General features: G+C 41.9%; 1 protein-coding gene across 1 annotated transcript in view; it reads right to left on the bottom strand.

Moving 5' to 3' along the window:
* Positions 1 to 6,466: 6,466 nt before the first annotated feature.
* LOC115205115 (pro-epidermal growth factor) overlaps positions 6,467 to 22,238 on the bottom strand; it is a 31,572-nt gene continuing 15,800 nt past the window's right edge. Inside the window, exons 9-26 of the mRNA XM_029770782.1 lie at positions 20,894 to 21,016; positions 20,034 to 20,159; positions 19,703 to 19,866; positions 19,306 to 19,454; positions 18,961 to 19,065; positions 18,633 to 18,856; positions 18,352 to 18,519; positions 18,107 to 18,247; positions 17,844 to 18,011; positions 17,583 to 17,699; positions 17,145 to 17,270; positions 16,926 to 17,048; positions 16,549 to 16,714; positions 15,912 to 16,076; positions 13,814 to 13,916; positions 13,536 to 13,632; positions 12,459 to 13,340; positions 6,467 to 6,493 (exon numbers count right to left, since the gene is read on the bottom strand). Of these exons, the coding sequence (XP_029626642.1) occupies positions 13,159 to 13,340; positions 13,536 to 13,632; positions 13,814 to 13,916; positions 15,912 to 16,076; positions 16,549 to 16,714; positions 16,926 to 17,048; positions 17,145 to 17,270; positions 17,583 to 17,699; positions 17,844 to 18,011; positions 18,107 to 18,247; positions 18,352 to 18,519; positions 18,633 to 18,856; positions 18,961 to 19,065; positions 19,306 to 19,454; positions 19,703 to 19,866; positions 20,034 to 20,159; positions 20,894 to 21,016 (2,447 nt within the window). The 3' untranslated portion in view covers positions 6,467 to 6,493; positions 12,459 to 13,158. The remainder of the gene's footprint in view (positions 6,494 to 12,458; positions 13,341 to 13,535; positions 13,633 to 13,813; positions 13,917 to 15,911; positions 16,077 to 16,548; positions 16,715 to 16,925; positions 17,049 to 17,144; positions 17,271 to 17,582; positions 17,700 to 17,843; positions 18,012 to 18,106; positions 18,248 to 18,351; positions 18,520 to 18,632; positions 18,857 to 18,960; positions 19,066 to 19,305; positions 19,455 to 19,702; positions 19,867 to 20,033; positions 20,160 to 20,893; positions 21,017 to 22,238) is intronic.

Below are 22,238 nucleotides of genomic sequence, written 5' to 3'. Positions count from 1 at the left end.
GATGGTGTCATGTCTGTTTATTTTATTCTCAGCAACGACTGTCTTGGCATCAGTCATTAGTGGTTTAGTTGTATGTCAGTGAAGGTAAAGAGTACACATCAAGGGGAAATCATGCCACAGCCATAAGCATCTTGTATTACCACAGCCGTAAGCAGCTTGCACATGTGTGTGAGAGCTGCACGTGTATGAGAGTGTGTGAGAAAGTGACCTTTTGCACCTCATATATTTTGCATATTGTTATTTTTCTTAACCAAGAGATAAACTGGTTAAATTGCATACCAGGAGCATGGTCTGACCAAAAGATAGCTAGTTTTGGCTGAGAAATCGAAGCCACAACAACATCATAGTAGATCATGTCTCTAGTCTCTGTTGGATACTGAGAACAGCTTCACACACAGCTACACTACATACAGAACATCATTTGAAACGTTTTAAGACAAGACAATTAAATGACCTGAGGTTGGGGGAATTTTGTAAACCACTTGCAACTGCATCTCACAAATTATAATGAAAAGAATTGAAAACATACATTATTCTATAACATATTGGTAAAAAGTAAAACTATAATTATCTCCTAAGTGAGAAGATTTCACTGCTCATTACAACTAAAGCGAGAGAACACCGTCTCAAACCCAACAATCAGGTTTACAGTAGATGCTATAATATTGTCAACTTCGTAAGAGCACATGAGTATCTACCCTGCAATTGGTTCAATTATAGTCCAGGTGGGTGATAAGCAATCATGCAATACTTATGGCTACTATCGTCATAGAGATTAATCTATGGCTATCTACTTGAAGGCGCTTCGAAAGATAAACAAGTTATTGTCAGATAAACTATCCTTTCTATTCCACCGTATGTCCGTTATCATAAGCACTCCATTTTAGAGAGTTGAGATTAGGGTGTGTGCATGCGTGCGTGTTTGTGTGTGTGTGTCTGTGTGTGTGTGCTTACAGTGCACAGGAATTCATTTCTGTCACTGCTAAAGTATCATACAGTACAGCGTTTTCAAAAATAGACCTACTCTGCATAAGCCTACTTCACATTGGCTTAATTTTATTGGCGAGAAGGATCACGTAAAATGAGGAATATGAAGTTATAAAAATTCTATGAAGTCAGTGTGTGATCAGTCTATGTTCAGCCTGAGTCTTTTAAATGTATACTTACGCTGCTCCACAATGTCAAATGATTCAAGCTCATACGCATCCTGAAGCTGATTTTAAATAAGACCATCCAAAATGCAATCTATCCGCGATATGCATATTGCGCCATTATGAACGCAAAATGACTTGATACTGGATGACAAAAAGGTTGCATTTGGCTTATTACCTTGCCTGCAATGGAGATAGAGCATCTTACACAGCCGTAAATATACTAAGTATAAATGTATAGAAATGTCCCCCACTGCCACTTGGGTTTTTATATTCTAAAATATATTCATCAGATTAGTACAATGCTGAATTATGTTATTTATACCTTACCTTTAAAGTATCTCTACTTCTTAACTTGAACTTTTATTATACCACCCCTAAAAACAGGAAGGAGATACAAAGACATACATACACATCACCAATAACATCACCTATTCGACAATATAAAGGGTGACGGTTCACATGGCTGGGATAGCAATGGTGTACCAAGAACCAATATGAGCCCTTTCACATTACCCTCATTAAATATTCACAATGAAGCTCTGAAGCTAATTAACTAGTGCAGATAACCAAGTGGCCTGATAACACCAACTATGAATTACCATGTAATGCAACAGGCCTTCATATTTGCGTTGGTGTACACCTCCCCGAAATATGTGCTTATGGTGGCTCTCACTTTGCATAATCAAAGGAAGATTCGCCATGAATTTGCTTCCACAAACGTGCACCTCTGCTTAGACATCTCTCTGAGATGAATCAATCTTTTTTAAGACCATCCGAGCGTATAATGGGAAATGCATATTCAAAGGGGGAGATGCTGGCTTGTAGCTGTCGCTCACGGCACACACCATATATTAGATATGAAGACTAAGAATTAAATATAATAGAATTTATCTAAAATAGTGAGTACTTGCCTAACATGTTACAATGCTATTGGCACTACATAAGGCTGGCTATCTACACCATTGGGGTCAATAGTATTTCAATTCCAGTTAAGTTAGGAAATCTAATTGAGAAGATTTAGGCAAAAAAAAAAAACAGAATGGGAGAGAGAAAGAAATGGCACTTGACCAAGGTATGAACTGAGTTACAGTTATTTCACCATTTGATCTGAGATACAGTAGCAATGGACTAAGGTACTGATACTTACTGTGGGAAACAGAAGACTTAGAGCTTCCATGTGGCGTCCCACAGTTCACTATAGAATGCTACAGTACTTACTATAGAATTCTATAGTAAACTGTAATATTCTGTAGAATACTATACTACACACTGTAGTATCCTTCGATAATGTGTAGTACTTACTATAGAATGTTGTAGTATACTGTAAAAACAACAGTATTATATGCAACAAAAAAAACACAGTCGAAATTATTGTAGTAATGTCTACAAAAACACTTCAGTCCGCAAAAGCACTACACGTTTTGAACTATAGTAAATACTATGGTATTTAATTAGCATCTACTCTGCACATTCCCCTCGCCCATATGACAATTTGTGCCACCCATAAGTAAGAAACCTACATGCCAGTTATAGACCATTTTGTGTTCCCTACAGGTTATTGAAAAGAGCAGAATCTCTGATCTATTTGTTCAGACCCCAGTTCTACCTACCTACCTACCTACCTACCTACAGCATATGGAACACATGCTCTTTTAGTACTTCTCCAGTAGGTTTCCTCAAGAAGAAAGCCTCCACTTCTATGTCAAAGATAATAAAGAAAAAACACTATAGTAAATACTACAGTTGTCTGCCAAAAACAATACAGTAAATACTACAGTACACTACAGTCTGTAAAAACACTACAGTAAATACTACAGTATATTACAAACTGCAAAAACAATACATTAAATACTAAAGTATATGCTACAGTTTTATTTACTACAGTATATATACTATAATTAACTGTAAATATTACAGTGTACTACAGTAAATACTATTTTTACCATCATCCACTATAGTATTTTTTCATGTGAGCTAGGCGAGGGGTCCAGAAATCCAAGCATTGAGGCTGTACTGATGGTTTTCTTTCCTCCCTTAAGGACATTTATTGATTGATGCCACTGTAGAGTTCTTTATAAGGTATGTGGGTGAATTTCTGTGTGGACAAACACTGGATGGAGACAGATTACTCTTCTGCAGATTTTTGAACTGGCCACATTTACAGCCAAACATCAACTTCCTGTTTCTTCTTCAAGAGGTAACAACATCTGGCCAATCAGTATTAACCACTTACACTTGTGGAAATTGGCCTATATGGATAGAGCCAAATTGAAATGTTTCAAACAAGAATAACTATAAAAAAAACATATGCATGACCATGGTAGTGATCAAAAGAGAACAGTTTGGAGATTTTTGGGAAATTATCAGACTAAAGGTGAGGCCATAACAGTTCACCTGACACAAGACTGCATCCAAACATTGCACTGTTGATTTTATGTGCATTTTACATTTGCTGTACTTGTGACAGCATTTGTCAATAACGAAATCTGAAAATACTCCGGATACATTCAGTAACATAATAATAATAATTTAAAGAAAAAACTATTACAAGGGTTTGAGTGAGAGGTCTAGCTGGTGTCTTTAAGTGGCCACACACCTCTCCAAACTGTGCGTAGTTCAAGTAATTTCAATGCGCATTTATGACTCAAGGACAGAGCCTTCAACTATAACCTGCTTTTTTTTTAGGTCTCCTAGCTTTGCCATTGAGGAACGGAGGCAGGCACACTTGTAGTTTTTGTTTGAAACACAGCCCTGCTTCACCACCATCACACAATTACTGTTGTTTTTGCAATCCAAAAACATTCCATTATAAATCACAATCTGGGTCAGATGGGCATAATTTGAAAATGTATTATATTGCCAACATGGCTAGCTAAGTTATAAAATATGATTTTACAGTGTTAGGCTTTCAAAAGGGTCTTTAGACAAACAGATTGTAATTTTGGTGTGCACAGAATGGAGTCAGGAGTGCATTCAAGAGTGTGTTCCCTGTCTAATTTTCATCACAATACCACCAATATACTGTAGGCTCATTCTGTTCAGGACAACCCAGGGTTTAAATGCATGTCATCCTTGTAACTGTGGATCAAAAATAGCCCTTGAAACTAGTAAATTACATGAGTTTTCAAATATGGAAGTGTGATGTGCATGTTTGGACAGGTGTGTGGTTGCCTTGTATGATTTGCGATATTTATTATAATCCTCAACATCTCACCTTTCAGAACACATCGACTCCTTGCAGATTTATAGCATTTCCCTCTCTCAGACAACAACAAACGTGCTAAAGTAACCATTTAGCGGGAGGGATGGGGGCATCTTCTTGTCCCAAGCAGTGCTCACGTTTATAACTGCTGTCAGTCAAAACACATACAGCGCTGTGAAGTAGAGAACCTGAGCTCAGACTTCATGTATAGCATGTTATTCTACATCCGCTGTGTTCCAATTTAGAAGCTTTGTACTTTGTAAATAATTTACTTTGTAAATAATCAATTAGCATCAATATTTCTAAATCCTGACTCCACAGATTTTAGAAATATATGAATGAGTCTTAGGAAACAAATATCTCTCCTAAATTAATCCTACACCACTTATTGGCCAGAGATTGTACTCACCTGAGGGTCCCAATCTGAATCCCCCAGGTAAGAAAGAAAATCTTTAGAGGTGGGGACCGTCTGGTCTGTCTGGAGTTGAGAAAGTGGGACCTAGGCAGACGGATCTTTGAATATCAGAGTCTGATTTATTCTCAGCCACAACCAATGGCCTAAATGTGAACATGTACAGTATATAATATCAAGACTGGGCAAAGGAACACCGATGGGTTTTAGACATAGGCTTTTACTGTGAATGTGTGACCTGGACAAAATACACTCATGAGACCATAGGTCTACTCGTAAAATACTTTGGGTACTCCGGGTAGAGCAAACCTCAGTTGGTGGTACAGTGACCAAAAAATGTTGGGAACCACTGGAAGCGTATGGAATTGACTAAGAGCAAGGGCTATGAGACACTGTGAACTATTGTGAAGGTTTATGTAGCCCACTATCGCCATCTTCTGGACAAAATACACTTATAACCCAGATTCAGGTGACAATCCGCTTCATTGGCCTTGAGAACTGCATACTTCACCTGACATTTCAATCTCCATTTCACCATTGATATCAAATTCAATGATCAATCTCCTACTCTGATTCTGCATCTGTTTAGCGTTAATTTATTTGTGTTCATGTACATATTTTCACAAATGTAAACATTTAAACATATATGGACATTTTATCATACAATGAATCAGTTTAGTTTTCTTGGATAGGTGAAGTTGCTTGACATTCGGTGAATATGTGTGCTTCTTTGCGTTACGTAATCGCCACTCGAAGACACACCGTTGCAGGCACGCCGATCTAGATGACCAGCGTGCCAGCTTTCCACGGCTTAGCCCTCGAAACGGGTAAACACACTACACCTCATTCTCTCATCAATCCCTCTGACCCCCTCTATCACCTCGACAACTCCATCAAGGGAGCACCAAGACATAAGGGCTCTCACTCACTCACTGTTTGATAGACCACCAGCTTTTGAGCACATGTGTACAAGCCTAAATACACTAAAGACACATTATCCCCAATTCTTTCTAAATCTGCCCCAAAGCCTTGAAAAACAGGCCTGAAGGGCCCAGGTCAGATGCCAGGGGGTTGAATTAGTAACCTGAAGGATAAGAGTAAAGCCTTTGAGTGGGAAGCTAATACTCTGTTTAGCCACCCTCATCTGTGGACCTAGCAGAGTGAAGAAACAACGGCCATCTTGGGCAACGACTCCCATATACCATCTGACTGGGAAATTAAGGGGAAAATAATACGATACAGTAATCTTTTGTCTTGGAAGGTAAGGTGTGTGCATTGGTGTTGTCTCTTTCCATCCCTGTCTGTCTGTCTGTCTGTCTGTCTGTCTGTCTGTCTGTCTGTCTGTCTGTCTGTCTGTCTGTCTGTCTGTCTGTCTGTCTGTCTGTCTGTCTGTCTGTCTGTCTGTCTGTCTGTCTGTCTGTCTGTCTGCCTGCCTGCCTGTCTGCCTGCCTGCCTGCCTGCCTGCCTGCCTGCCTGCCTTGCCTGCCTCTCTCTTTAGCTCTCTCTCTCTTTCCTGCTCTCCCTCTCTCATTCTCTCGCTCTATCCCTTTCAGGTGGATTACCTCCCTCATCCCTTGATCCCTCCTTTTTAATTCCCAACAGCTGAAGTGAAAATGGGACCTGACTGTGGCACACACACACACACACACACACACACACACACACACACACACACACACACACACACACACACACACACACACACACACACACACACACACACACCTCAAAACCCAAATGCTCCAGTTTTTGCCGTCCATCAGAGGAAAGAGGAGGGGTTGGGCTGCTTATACGTCCTGTACATCTTGAGGTGCACAGATGGAAGTGTAAGACATCTGTCACATCCTGACCAAGATGTTATTTTCTATGGTAGAGTAGGTTAGGGCGTGACGGGGGGTGTTTGTCCATTTTTGTATTTCTATGTTTAGTTTCTAGTTTTGTATTTCTAGGTTGGGTTTTCTTTGGCATGACCTCCAATTAGAGGTAGCAGGTTGTCGTTGTCTCTAATTGGAGGCCATATTTAAGTTGATGTTTGTCCCACTTGGTTTTTGTGGGTGATTATATTTTGTGAGTGTGTTTATTCCTCTTGCGTCACGGTTTGTTGTTTTGTTCCTCCAGTTTTTTTTGTATCGCATTAAGTTTCACTGTCCAATAAATATGTGGAACGAAACCGACGCTGCATTTTGGTTCGATCATTCTGACAGCCGTGACACATCTTCATTTGCCTCCACTCACTCTGGCTTTGAGGTGTCTTGCAAATGAGTGTGGTTTTAGTATGAATGGCAACGCAATACAGTTAGCTATTGAAAACGCAGTCCTACTGTGCATACTGTATCATACACAGTGAATGCAGTTGTTTCTGTAGTAGTCGTACTAGCTCAACACGGGGCATTTATTCATTTGAAAGAATATGTATCGCTATTGAACTGTGAACTCAACATCACATTATCCAAATAAAAACGGTCACCACATGGTCAAACAAATACAATTCCTAAAAGTTTAGAGGCTGACTACATGACAAATGTTAATATTTTGAAAGAAAAAGCTTTTTACTTACGATTGACTCTATTGCCCCCATTGAGGAGTAATACAAATAAAATTGACACAGGTCCAATTGCATCTTTATTTCAGGGCCTATCTACCACTGTTTAGAGTAAAGGGCAATGGCTATATAACTGAGGGCAATATATAGATAAGTGTTCCCTTGCCAGGAAATCAATATCGATGTAGCCAATGATGGTTTTTGAAGGAAAGTGCTTTGTTTTCCTCCTATCAGCTTGAAACAAAGCGACAGCGGCCCTCCATTAACTGTCGTCAGTGAGGCTTGAGAGAGCGGCGGGTGCATTGGGCACCAATGTTGCCAGAGCGTTACAAATAAAACCATTTGGTCCCTGAATGGGAATGCATCGCAGCTCGAACTAAACAGTAGTCTTTCCCTGGGCAAGGTGAGAGGCAGAGAAAGAGGGCGAAGGAGGGAGTGAGAGATGCAGCAAGAGCATGTGAGTAAGAGAGAAAGAAAGAAGGATAGAGAGGCAGGCAGGCAGGCAGGCAGGCAGGCAGGCAGGCAGGCAGGCAGGCCAGGCCAGGCATTGAAGGATTCAATGAAATAATAGCCTCCCTTGAATATTTAGAAGTTTCATAATGAATACTCAAATAATTCACTGCCGTTGATTGACTCTCCTCATTGTTAACTCTTCTTATGGGTTCAGGCAGTAGACTGTATTGAGAGGATCCATACAATAAGAGTAATCTCGCCCCAAGGCTTTTGACCTATTGTTCTCTCACAGTTGTCTTACACTTAATCAGAGTTGGAGTGCTTTTTTTTACATTTACATTTACATTTAAGTCATTTACATTTAAGTCATTTAGCAGACGCTCTTATCCAGAGCGACTTACAAATTGGTGCATTCACCTTATGATATCCAGTGGAACAACCACTTTACAATAGTGCATCTAAATCTTTTAAGGGGGGGGGTTAGAAGGATTACTTTATCCTATCCCAGGTATTCCTTAAAGAGGTGGGGTTTCAGGTGTCTCCGGAAGGTGGTGATTGACTCCGCTGTCCTGGCGTCGTGAGGGAGCTTGTTCCACCATTGGGGTGCCAGAGCAGCGAACAGTTTGGACTGGGCTGAGCGGGAACCGTGCTTCCTCAGAGGTTGGGGGGCCAGCAGGCCAGAGGTGGATGATTATCTGAGCTACATGGAGAAATGTGTAGAATTGCACGAAATTGTCTTAAAAATGCAAAAATTCCTCTACACCGCTAAGATTGGGGCTACTTAACATCTCTCAAAAATGTAAGCCCACCACCTAAGCCCCTTTTTGATCCCCAAAAAATGTTGGTGTGTGGGTGTGTTTTATTTTAATTTAAAAAAAGTATTTTTTTTAAATGGGCGAGAGGTCAATTTTTAGGGGGATTCTTGCACTGAAATTATATTGAATTCTGCTTATATAATCACACTATACCACAAAAAACAGATTCATGTCCATAGGGGGAGTAGCAGGGGGAGGGTGGAGCAGTAGCTGACTAGTGGTGGCTATTCAGCAGCCTGATGGTCTGAGGGTAGAAACTATTGGCCAGTCCATGATGCTCCTGTACTGCCTGTGTCAGAGTGATTGAAGTGGGGAGAACAGGGCATGGCTTGGGTCCCTGATGATCTTCTTAGCCTCCCTGCGACACCTGGTGTTGAAGATGTCCTGTAGGGCAGGCAGTGTGCACCCAATGGTGCGTTCAGCTGCAGCATAAAGTTCAAATGCCGAGACTCCGAGATCATTGAGTGCCGTGATCTTGAGATAATGGTGGTACATGCTTTCCCTTTTTAGATAATTAAGGCCAGGTGGTATTGTTGTCGCCATTGATTATTGAATATTGACTTAATCAATTTCCAAATTTTTTTGCACTGAGACAAACCCATATCCCACTTGGTGTTTTACAGAACAGTTGAAAAGATATCCTTATTTCCACCAGACAGTTTTTTGGTGAAGATAAGGATTTTATTACCAGCAAAGATATACAAGCATTGACACAAATGTAAGTTTTAACAGGTCAATCCAGTCAAATGGAGCATGTGTGTGCTGAACAACAGAATACAGCAAAACTAAATAGAATAGGAAACCAGTTGTTCTGCAGTTCCTGAAGAAGATCACAGTCGCTGTCAATAACTTGAGCAGGTACAGTATAGAAAAGGTCATATGAAAACAAAGAAAAAGCAGTACCATAACAAGCCTCCACTTTCCTTCTCTACTATTAGTAGTATGTATGTGGTATGCACTAGAATTCACAGATAGTGTATCTGTATTTCTGCATCCCAAATTGCACCCTATTCCATATGTAGTCCACTCCTTTTGAACAGGGCCCATAGGGCTCTGTTCAAAAGTAGAACACTATGTAGGGAATAGGGTGACATTTGGGATGCACTTTTAGCGGTACACTATGCATCCAATGTCTTTCTCTCTTTTTCTTTTATTCAGACACCCCCAGCATCTCCAATGGAACCTTCCCTTTTCCAGACAAAACAATGTAGTTAAAAACCAGCATCAATCTTATCTGTTACACAATCAATAAGAACATTTAGTCTACACTGTCGGTCAAAAGTTTTAGAACACCTACTAATTCAAGTGTTTTTCTTTATTTTTACTATTTTCTACATTGTGGAATAATAGTGAAGACATCAAAACTACGAAATAACACATATGGAATCATGTAGTAACCAAAAAAGTAACCAAATCAAAATAAAAGTATATTTCTATTTATATATTTCAAATAGCCACATTTTGCCTTGATGACAGCTTTGCACACTCTTGGCATTCTCTCAACCAGTTTCATGAGGTAGTCATCTGGAATGCATGTTAATTAACAGGTGTGCCTTCATAAAAGTTAATTTCTGAAATTTCTTTCCTTCTTAACGCGTTTGAGCCAATCAGTTGTGTTGTGACAAGGTAGGGGGGGTATACGGAAAGAACAGCTCAAATAAGCAAAGAATAATGACAGTCCATCATTACTTTAAGACATGAAGGTCAGTCAATACGGAACATTTAATGAACTTTGAAAGTTTCTTCAAGTGCAGTCGCAAAAACCATTAAGCGCTATGATGAAACTGGCTCTCATGAGGACCTCCACAGGAAAGGAAGACCCAGAGTTACCTCTGCTGCAGAGGATAAGTTCATTAGGAGTTACCAGCCTCAGAAATTACAGCCCAAATAAATGCTTCACAGAGTTCAAGTAACAGACACATCTCAATGTCAATTGTTCAGAAGAGATTGTGTGAGTCAGGCCTTCATGGTTGAATTTCTGCAAAGAAACCATTACTAAAGGACACCAATAAGAAGAAGAGACTTGCTTGGGCCAAGAAATATAAGCAATTGACATTAGACCGTGGAAATGTGTCCTTTGGTCTGGAGTCCAAATTGGAGATTTTTGGTTCCAACCGCCGTGTCTTTGTGCGATGCAGTGTGGGTGAACGGATGATCTCTGCATGTGTAGTTCCCACCGTAAAGCATGGAGGAGGAGGTGTTATGGTGTGGGGGTGCTTTGCTGGTGACACTGTCTGTGATTTATTTAGAATTCAAGGCACACTTAACCAGCATGGCTACCACAACCTTCTGCAGCGATATGCCATCCCATCTGGTTTGGGCTTAGTGGAACAATCATTTATTTTTCAACAGGAAAATGACCCAACACACCTCCAGGTTGTGTAAAGGCTATTTTACCAAGAAGGAGAGTGATGGAGTGCTGCATCAGATGACCTGGCCTCCACAATCCCCCAACTTCAACCAAATTGAGATGGTTTGGTATGAGTCGTACCGCAGAGTGAAGGAGAAGCAGCCAACGATTGCTCCGTATATGTGGGAACTCCTTCAAGACTGTTGGAAAAGTATTCCAGGTGAAGCTGGTTGAGAGAATGCCAAGAGTGTGCAAAGCTGTCATCAAGCCAAAGGGTGGTTATTTGAAGAATCTCAAATATAAAATATTTAGATTAGTTTAACACTTTTTTGGTTACTACATTATTCCATATGTGTTATTCCATAGTTTTTATTTCTTCACTGTTATTCTACTATGTAGAAAATCTAGAAAAACCCTTGAATGAGTAGGGGTTCTAAAATGTTTGACTGGTAGTGTATATCAGAAAATTGGAGGTCTAGGACTCAAACGGTATTTGCCTGTAAAAAAAATAAATATAGCATCAAAGTCACACAAACTATATGCTGACAAATGCCAGGATGGCTAAACAATGCACTAAAATACAAGCAAACGATTTACTGGAGTTATTCATAAAATTGACAGAGCTATACATTTGTTCATTGACGTTGATAATATCCTCCACTCTCCTCCTCCAAGCTTATACACAGGTTCTCTGCCTGAACAGTCCATTTTTGGTATGTTCTTTCGCTATGTTCTATTTCCCTCTATTTCACTATGCTGCCATTAATGAGTATGCCTAAACTTCTGAGTGACTCAGAGGTGTGATCGCAATACAATGCATCACTGTACATCGCAGGTACTGTCCAAATCGAATCGGTTGTTGATCATTTATCTTTACCAAAGCAAGCAATCTTTGAATAGGTCACATTGATATCATCACATTGAAGCTGATAGAAAGAAACACCTCTCTAAAACTTTTGAAATGTATTATGGCAGCGCAATCTTTGGAAGGCACAAATCTACACTGAGTACCCTTACACTCAGAGAAGCAACTTTTTAATCAATGATCTTTTTCTTTTTTTTTATAAAGCAAGCCTTGATTCAATACATGCATTTTAGCATGGCACATTTTGTCTGATTAAACATTAACACATCTCTTATACAGCAACTAACAAGGAAAGGTGACCATAAACAAATATCCTAGTTGGAACACCAGAAAAATGAAGGATATGCAAATGTTTCGGATATAGATTATAGATTCATTTTCGCCCCACATAGGTCTACCTAAATATAGACTAGGCAGAGGTTGTGTGACCAGATTGGACAGCCTGTTCAGCCCCAGTCTCGCCCCCCAGGACGCCTCTTCCCCAGGACGCCTCTTCCCCAGGACGCCTCTTCCCCAGGACGCCTCTTCCCCAGGACGCCTCTTCCCCAGGACGCCTCTTCCCCAGACCTAAACAACCGTATTACCTTTTGTGCATGTGTTACTTTAGTTCTGAACAGCTGAAATAAAAACCCTGTGGTGATTTGAACCCCCCCCCCCCCCCCCACACACACACGTGTTGACGTGATCGATGTGTGCCTACAAAATTCTCTGTCTGTTCTAACTAAGCATTTTGCAGTTCCTTAAACATAAGCAGGACACAGAGAATATCCTTATCCTAAATGTGGGGTGAAACCAAACTCATTTAGCCTGCATGACAACATAACATGTAATATGCAGCTTAGCCCTGTCTTAACATTGCATTGGGGCAAAACAATCACACAATAAGATACAACTGTTATTTCGCGTCTCAGGTAATCATGCAATACTACACAATTTGATAAACAGTGCATCAATGAAATAGCCTTCCACCTCTGGGCAGCCAAACTTTCTGCGCGTGTCGGTGTTCTGCGAGTGTCTCACATGAGCAGAAGGTGCTGTTGTTTAGCTATTGGGAAGAGGCATCCAGAGAATCTGGTAATACAGCCACTCCCTAGAGAATACAGGGCTTTTAACTTCAAGGAAAGACAGAATCTTAAGCAACCTAAGGGTTCTCCTAGCCTGGAATCGACACTGAATATCACTCCGTTTCACTATTGTTTCCCGAACTCAGTCTGGAGAAGCTCCAATAGATGGGAAGTTGGACCGTCCTAGTAGACGATATTCAGTGTGGATTCCAGGCTAACAATGTCCAGGTTCCAGTGTGTGTTTTTGGTTTCTCATTTGGGGGTTGGTTCATTTAATAAGGGTATATGAGTGGGCATGGCCTCAGGTGAGCTGAGGGATGGCAGAGACAGGCTGAGGGTCATCCAGGAAGATGAGGTTGTCGATGGACTTGAGGTGGTTGGCGCCTGTCTTGTTGGTCTCCATGGTAGCCAATCCAAAAGAGCACTCGTACCCTTTGTTGAGTCTGGGAAGAGTCACTACCTCCTCTGACACAAAGCTTTCACCTGTCCAATCAAAGCAAAGCTCGCCTCAATCCAGGGCCCAATAATACAATGTTGTTGTGCTTTATTTCACTATACAGAAATTGGAAGGTACTTACAAAGGAATGACATAGTAAAGCCATAAGTTCATATTAATAACCTATAAATAACATGTTTTATTTGATTGGGATTCATTAAAACAAGCATGTGTGATGGCACCTGTTTCGGAGGAGCAAGAGGGACAAACAGCTCTTCTTGGACAGCCCATGACGTGAATGACCTTTCCATCGCCACCGTGTTCCAAAACAACATAGAACTAAAACAGAAGGGATAACCGTTGGGGAACACAGTATGGTAACATACAGTAGCCTACTAGTAGTTTTGGGACACCGCTCAAAAAATATTCTTGAAACTGTCTGCATGTGACCCACAAGACCTTTTGTGATTGGTCATTGTTTTTCTGTATGGAAGTCACCATTAACTGGGTTCAGACTTACCCGTGGCGTCTTGGGGACGGTGGTCTCTGACATGGTGTCATCACTGGTGCTTGTCTCGCTCATGTCATCCACAGAGGGGTGTTTCCGAATGAATCTCCTGGACCTGCAATCACATGGTATATCATTGTGTCATATGTCAACATATAGTCTTGTGTGGCTCACTTGGTAAAGCATGGCCCCACTGGGGACCAGTATGAAAATGCATGCACTCACTACTGTAAGTTGCTCTGGATAAGAGTGTCTGCTAAAGTGTAAAAACGTCACGTGTCAAATCATTCCGGTGGACAAAGAATACAGTAACATGCAATGCATCTGTCCATAATGCATTATTAAAGTGCACATGCATTTATACAGGCTGTCGTTAGCAACCATGAGCCGTTGTTAGCAAGCATTGCACGATAAAAGACACATCCCTTCATGTTATAATGGAAACCATAGGGTATCTCATTCACAGATCTAGAGGGAATGGGGTTTATGTTGTCTTCAGTGCATTACACATGACAACTCCAATGCCAGTGTCACCCCGGATATAGAATACACTGGGAGAGAGTAAGCTGTGTCAATACCGACAAGTAAATATGGTTGCTCATATCTATGTAAATGGTGACCTGGGAGTCCTGACTGGTGGTATCATTTTGACAGACCGTATCAGTTCCACAGTAAAGCATGTCCCCACGGCCTACAGCATGCCTCTAGATAATATCACATGCAAAGAGCCATGAAGGAAAGGATGGCGAAACATCAATTTTACAGTCCACTGTAGTCATATAGAGTAAGTGGCTTTATTACAGTGGTGTATGTTTGATCTCTGTGACCTGTCTTTTCACCTGGAGAAGATGTGTGTGTGTGTATTTGGACGTGAACTACATTTTCAGCGGAGAGAGAACTACATTTTCAGCGGAGAGAGAGAGAGAGAGAGAGAGAGAGAGAGAGAGAGAGAGAGAGAGAGAGAGAGAGAGAGAGAGAGAGAGAGAGAGAGAGAGAGAGAGAGAGAGAGAGAGAGAATTGTGTGTCCCCGCACGCTCAAGTGTGTTGGGTGCATCAGCTAGAAAAACTAAACTGCACAAAGGTACATCTGCACCTGCAGCCAAGTGAGAAAGGCAATTTTGGGAAAGAGCTATTGCCTATTGTCACCAGTGTAGCGTTTGAACCGGGATATAGCTCAGTGGGTCCATCTTGGGGCAGAGAAATGACCTATTTTGATGTGCAATTGCTGTAGAACAAGCTAAACCAAGCATGTAATTGAAAGCATGCCTCTTTCAGCAGGAAGCCAAAGGAAGAGACCCTGGAAGAGAAAAAGACCCTGCTTTGTGAGTCAAAAGAGCCGCAGAGACACCGTTGTGTCTCTCTAAGCCACCAAAACATCCGTCAAGAGAATCAGCCACTTAACTCAGTTAAGGGAGGGTGTGTGTGCGCGTGTGGAATCAAAAGGATGGGAATATAGAGTTTATGTATGCTCATGGCACCTCAGCAGAAGCGGGGCCACACACCGCCATTTGTTCTATGTGATTAGCTCATTTTGTATTTTCTCCCCTGCTGTTGTGCCGTCACCTATATTACACGGACCACGCCACTCTGCATTTGATAGACACCTCTTTATGTTTCTGCAAAGGGGATTGCATACTTGTCATGGTGTTAGCCCCACGGAAGGCCCACGTCTTTAATCTGTTGGGCCTATGCTCCCGATGCCTCTGCCTAATATAAAATTTTACGCATCACGTTTACATGGACACACACACCAACATCACCTATACAGTAAACACACAGCAAATGGCCCCAGTCTGATAACAATTTGGACCATTCATTTTGAGCAAAATTGAACGAAGCCTATTTATGTCTGGGGTATTTAATACAGTTTATTCTATGGTTCCTAAAGGGAATAGCTTATGTAATTATCTTGAACTTAATATATAAGTACAGGCTGTAACACTGTGTACTGCGTACCACAGCTACATCTGTTTTTGACCAAAACGTGGTAAGGACTACGGCAGCCTGTTACAGGTTAAGTACATGATTTATTACACTGAGAGTTACTGTGGTATAAGACCCACCCAACCAACAATCCCAGTCCCCCCACCACCCCAATTCTCTCTCTCACCCGTAGCAGTAGGTGACGCAGGCAGCGATGGAGAGCAGGGTGATGAGGACCACCATGCCCAGGGCAATAGCCACGTTCCTTCTCTTCTCCTGTTCGGCCTGCTGCAGCTCCCACCACTCCAGATCACTGAACTGACAGCGCTCTCCCATGTAGCCCGAGATACAGCTGGGAACACCACACACACATACAGTATGACACAACACAAATTCTGAAAAACAACAAAACTCAAAACTGGTGTTGGCTGATTTATGAGAAAAGTCGACCGAATGCTTATTGAGAACATTTCTGTATATTTTGCAGACCAATGCAGCGGCAAACTTTAGAATCCTATATCTTACTGTTTGTTCTATATCCTTTATCCCACTGTTGATGCAATCCTTTATCTCACTTTGTTACCATAGGTAAAGAAAAGCTGTATATATGGAACAATAGTGCCACCTACTGCCATTATCAAGACTGACTTACTAGAGTGAAAATCCCCATGAAGAAACAATATTAACCCCGAACTCCCAGCCACTGTATCTGAAAGGATTGGATAAGAGTAATAAAAACAGTATTTTTGCCCCCCTAATGTTGTTGACAAGTCAGTAAATAACGGTGTTGACCCATGTACAAGGAGGGAAATAGAGGTACTTGCTTGCAGGCATAGGACTCCATCTCTGGGAAGTAAAAGCAGACTCCCTCGTAGAGACAGTAAGTGTCATGAGATGAGGGGCAGCTCTCCACTGTGTTAGTGTTCAGCCATTGGCTGGTGACGTCCATAGGCCTACTGGTGGTCACCCACGAGGACGTAGTTGACAACTCTGCAAACATGCAGAGGGAAAGAGGGTGGAGAGAGAGAGGGAGAGAGAGAGAGAGAGAGAGAGAGGGAGGAGACACAAAGAAAAAAGGAGGTGAGACAAAGGGGATTATGGTGATGTCGTAAAAAACTTTAAGGAGAAGTTGAGCATAATTATCTTTATAGAGGCTGTTGCAGTAGTAATGTTTGTTAAGATACAGTGTGTAGAACTGCACCTTGGCATGTGTGTCCATTACCACTGTAGCCAGCTTGACACTTGCAGCGGTACTTCCCTATAGTATTGATGCATTCCGCTCGCTCATCACATTTGTGTGTTCCCATTTTACACTCGTCAATATCTAAATGGGAAAGAAAACAGCATGAAAACGATTGTGAAAATGTAAATGATATGAAAATGAATTTTAAATCATCAAAGTTCATGAGTGAGTGCTCACCGGTACAGTGGTGTTCCTCTCCACTGAAGCCAGGGCGACACTGGCAGTAATATCCTCCAGCGGTGTTGACACACACTGAGCTCTGGATACTACACAGGGTCATCCCCAACATGCACTCATCAAGGTCTAGAAACACAACATTACACATCAAGATACACACCTAATTCCCTTCTTGGAGTTCAGGAATTACATTTAAGTCCCTTTAGCAGATCCTCTTATCCAGAGGAACTTACAGGAGTAATGAGGGTTAAGTGCCTTGCTCAAGGGCACATCAACAGATTTTTCACCTAGTCAGCTCGGGGATTCAAACTAAAGACCTTTCGGTCACTTGCCAAATGCTCTTTAAAGGCTACCTGCCGGACCAATTCTCCTAAATAGGAATTTAATTAGAAGTCAAAAAGAGTTCACAAGTACACACGTATGCACACACGCACTCACCCACACACAGCTCTCCATCCCCAGTGAAACCTTCCAGGCAGTGGCAGGTGGGGTTGCCTCCATCCAGTAGACATTGTGCATTCACATCACACCGGAGAGAGAAACAGTCATCCTGGTCTGGAAGTGCAAGGATGTTGCCGAAAATGTTTCAAAATACCAATTTCACTGTATAAACTCTATATGTAGACAAAATCAGAGTTGCAGCCATTTTGTGCCAGTATGAAATCTATAGTATTCTTGTTATAGCAGTGTGGCTTTTACCTGACACCATCTTCTCAATGAAGAGTGTGGGCTCACTCCCTTCGTCCATGTTGTCCTCTGCCTCCTCCCCGTCAGTAGAGAGACCAGGCACAGGGAGAGGCATGCTTTCATCGTTCAAAGTTTTGTTTTTCAGAGAGAACGGGTCTGCAGACTCGCCATCTCCAGAATCTGTAGGAAAAATGATGAGCAGACCAAAGTTGTATCTTTTAAAATCAAACTCAACCTGAATCTTTATGAAAGGTGTCAACTGGGGTTCATATCACCTGTTGATCCGTAGGATGGCAAGCAATCTTTGCCATCAGCTGATTGGGCAATGTGTGAGTGACAGGAGCAGTGGGCGAATCCTAGCCTGCTCTCGCACACCTGAGCACAGCCCCCATTTTGATAGAGACAAACATTTGCTCCTGAGGATGACAATTAAATACATTTGGTAAAAGACTGCAATAAAGCAAACATAGGTTTTTAACAATAATATTATGGAGTCTCTCTCTCTCACTCTTCTTGCTACCTGGCTTGGCGAGGGGGTGAACCACAACTATGGATGCCGGTTGGACCATGTTGCCATGTAGACGCTCTGGGTTCATCCCCGTCCGCTTGTCAACACTCAGGAGCAGCTGCTGCTCCCTGTCCGTGATCCACAACCTGTCCTCAAACACTACCAGGTCAAAAGGTCGACCTGGACCAATCAGAAGAGACAATGAAATTACAATAAGAATATGTATCATATTTAGTTAATATAGGCTATAACCTTTTGACTGTGTGTGTGTGTGTGTTCCACAGAAGCCTCACCTACTTCGTTCTCTGTCAGGACTTGTCGGTTGGAGCCATCCAGGGATGCCATCTCCAGTACGCCCCTCTTGCTGTCACACCAGTACAGCCTGTCTTCAGTGAAGTCAATGGTCAGACCGCTAGGAGACACCAAGTCGGTGCTCGCAATGACCGCACGGTCACTTCCTTCCAAAGACGCACTCTCCAACACAGGCCTGGTACCCATATCGGTCCAGAACAACTTCCTCAAGAAACAGAACAGAAATGATAACTCACCCATCTGCAATTAAAAGGCAGAGGACAATGTGTAGCAAAAATTCTGATAAAGAAATATATTAAAATATCGTACTTGGCTAAAGGATGAACTGCAATTCCCCTTGGTTTCTGTATGCCTTTGCTAATAATGGTCTCTCTGTCGAAGCCATCCAAGGTGCTGCGGTCAATAGTTGAGAGGCTGAAAGACAGAATTCAAAAGTCATGTCCAAGGCCTAAGATAAAAAAATACATTAAAAAAGAGTAGATATAATCTGAGGAGAATGAATAGAATAGAAACAAACCATGCATGATATAATTCATTGTTAGAACTTCAAATAGTTCAGTCTGAATGTCAATGTAGGTGTGTGTGTGCTAAATTTAAATGAGGTTCTGACAATAGCATTGGCCCTAGTTCTGAACCCTGGGGTACACCACCCACCCTCGGTCAGTCCAGTAGAGCTTGCGGTTGACCCAGTCCACAGCCAGGCCCTCTGGTGAGTCCAACCCCTCAGTGAGCAAAACCTCCCTGGACCTGCCGTCCAAATCAGCCCTCTCAATCTGCTTCAGTACTGTACTGGCAAAGTACACCTAGGAAAACACACACCTTTTATTATTTTTAATCAATATGCCTCGTAAGCATCATTGCCTGACATGGACCAAACAGTTTCACTTCCCCTTCATTGAGAGTCATGCAGTAACCAGCAATGACCAATAGGTGGCAACAGATCTGAATGCAGCTGACCCAAAGTGCTCCATAGTAAATTCAGAACAGTCGAGTGATTTTGCGCTGCAGTTTTGAAGTTGTATAACTGACTTCACTGTTAGATCACTGCTACCTTTGAAAACCCAAAGCGTTTCTTTACTTTGTTTTGTACAGGATCGTAGTCCAGAGCTATCACTGTTCCCCTCGGCTCCTCCACAAGGCTTTGGTCACCAGTCCCATCCAGATTAACACGTCTGATGTTTACTATGTTGGCAAACAGCAGATAAGGTGGGGGTCCTGGAACATAATAAAATGAAGTGATGACAAATCAAAAACAAGAGGGCAAACATATCTCTTTTTGCATGTGAATGTGTGTGTGCCTGTGTGTTTATTTATTGTGTGTGTTTACATGTACTTGTATGCGTGACAGCGTATGTGGTGTGTGTGTATCAGTGAGGACTCACCAGTGGCTGTGCAGCGTTTACCGTCTTGGTGGATCTTGTACCCGGGCAGACAGTCACACTCCCACCTACCAGGAGTGATGGGGGAACATTGCTGACTACAGCCCCCTCGGTCGGAAGAGGAGCAGCCTGGGTGAACCCCCCCCCCCCCCACACACACACACACACACACACACAAAAAGGGAGAGATTCAGTGACACAGTCTCCACTCAGTAACACTGAGCAATAAAACCTCCCCCTTGTAACACTGATAAAACCTCCACTCCGTATCACTGATAAAACCTCCACTCCGTATCACTGATAAAACCTCCACCCTGTATCACTGATGAAACCTCCACTCCGTATCACTGATGAAACCTCCACTCCGTAACACTGATGAAACCTCCACTCCGTAACACTGATAAAACCTCCACTCCGTAACACTGATAAAACCTCCACTCCGTAACACTGATAAAACCTCCACTCCGTAACACTGATAAAACCTCCACTCCGTAACACTGATAAAACCTCCACTCCGTATCAATGATGAAACCTCCACTCTGTAACACTGATGAAACCTCCACTCCGTAACACTGATAAAACCTCCACTCCGTATCAATGATGAAACCTCCTCTCCGTATCACTGATGAAACCTCCACTCTGTAACACTGATGAAACCTCCACTCCGTAACACTGATAAAGCCTCCAGTCCGTAACACTGATAGAGCCTCCACTCCATAACACTGATAGAGCCTCCACTCCATAACACTGATAGAGCCTCCACTCCGTAACACTGATAAAAGCTCCACTCCGTAACACTGATAAAAGCTCCACTCTTTAACACATCTCCAGTGGTTTTAGGAAAACATTTAGTGTAGTAGTACCTCTACAGGTCTGTCCATCCGGCTGTAGTATGGACCCCTCTGGACACACACAGATGGTCCCCTCATCAGTAGCAAGACATCCATTATCGCACTGGGTCATATTGGCCAGACATGGTGAAGTCTCTGTTGATGCAAGGGCAGATAATTAGCAAAGATATAAAGAACCCAGTGGTGTATTGCAGCTTGGCGGACATACAGATGACTTTATTCGAAATTCATGATAATATAATGTTGCAAAGCAGCTCTATCTCAGTTGAAGTGGTAATAATCCAATAAACATGTTATTCCAGAATCAGATGTCAAGTTACTTTGACTGATTTCATTTTTTTTTTGCCTGAGCTGACCTTATCAATTGTTTCACGCGCAAAGCATTGCATGTTGTGCGTTGAACTTAAACCTCGGGCCACATCCGATGCTCAGGCAATAATATTCTCACTCTCATGCTACAACATCAGTGAACACACTACAGAACCAACAATCACAAATGATTAAGGGCTATGCACGAAGGGTTGTGAGCGATGAAAACCAGTGGTGGAAAAAATACCCAATTGTCATACTTGAGTAAAAGTAAAGACTAAAAGTGAAAGTCACGCAGCAAAATACTACTTGAGTAAAAGTCTAAAAGTATTTGGTTTTAAATATACTTAGGCATCAAAAGTAAAAGTATAAATCATTTCAAATTGGCACAATTTTCTTGTTTTTTTACATTTACGGACAGCCTGGGGCACACTACAACACGCAGACATAATTTACAAACAAAGCATTTGTGTTTACTGAGTCCTCCATGTAAGAGGCAGTACGGATGACCAGAGATGTTCTCTTGATCAGTGAGTGAATTGGACCACTTTCCTGTCCTGCTAGGCATTGAAAATGTAACGAGTACTTTTGGGTGTCAGGGAAAATGTGTGGAGTAAAAAGTACATTATTTTCCTTAAAAATGTAGTGAAGTAAAAGTGGTCAAAAATATAAATAGTAAAGTAAAGTACAGATACCTAAAATAACTACTTAAGTAGTACTTTAAAGTGTTTTTACTTAAGATTTTACTTTATACCAGTGATGCTCCTAACCCCACCTAAGATAACACTAATAGTGACAACATCTAAATCCAAGGTCGATGTGCATGGAGGCAGGAGCTTGTAGCTGTCACTTGTGCTCCCTCTTTGGCCCCTAGGTCACCAGGCTGCTCGTTATGGCACACACCTGTCACCATCCCCACTCACCTGGACTCCATCACCTCCATGATTACCTGCGCTATATATGTAACTCCCTTTGGTTCCTTCCCCAGGCGTCATTGTTTCTGTTTCATGTCTGTGCGTTATTCGTGTTTTGTGTTATGTTTAGTTTA

The sequence above is a fragment of the Salmo trutta genome, chromosome 13, assembly GCF_901001165.1.
Source record: "Salmo trutta chromosome 13, fSalTru1.1, whole genome shotgun sequence".
In the NCBI taxonomy this organism is placed as follows: domain Eukaryota; kingdom Metazoa; phylum Chordata; class Actinopteri; order Salmoniformes; family Salmonidae; genus Salmo; species Salmo trutta.
The sequence above is the reverse complement of the archived record's forward strand: the minus strand, read 5'-3'. Positions and strand labels throughout refer to the sequence as shown.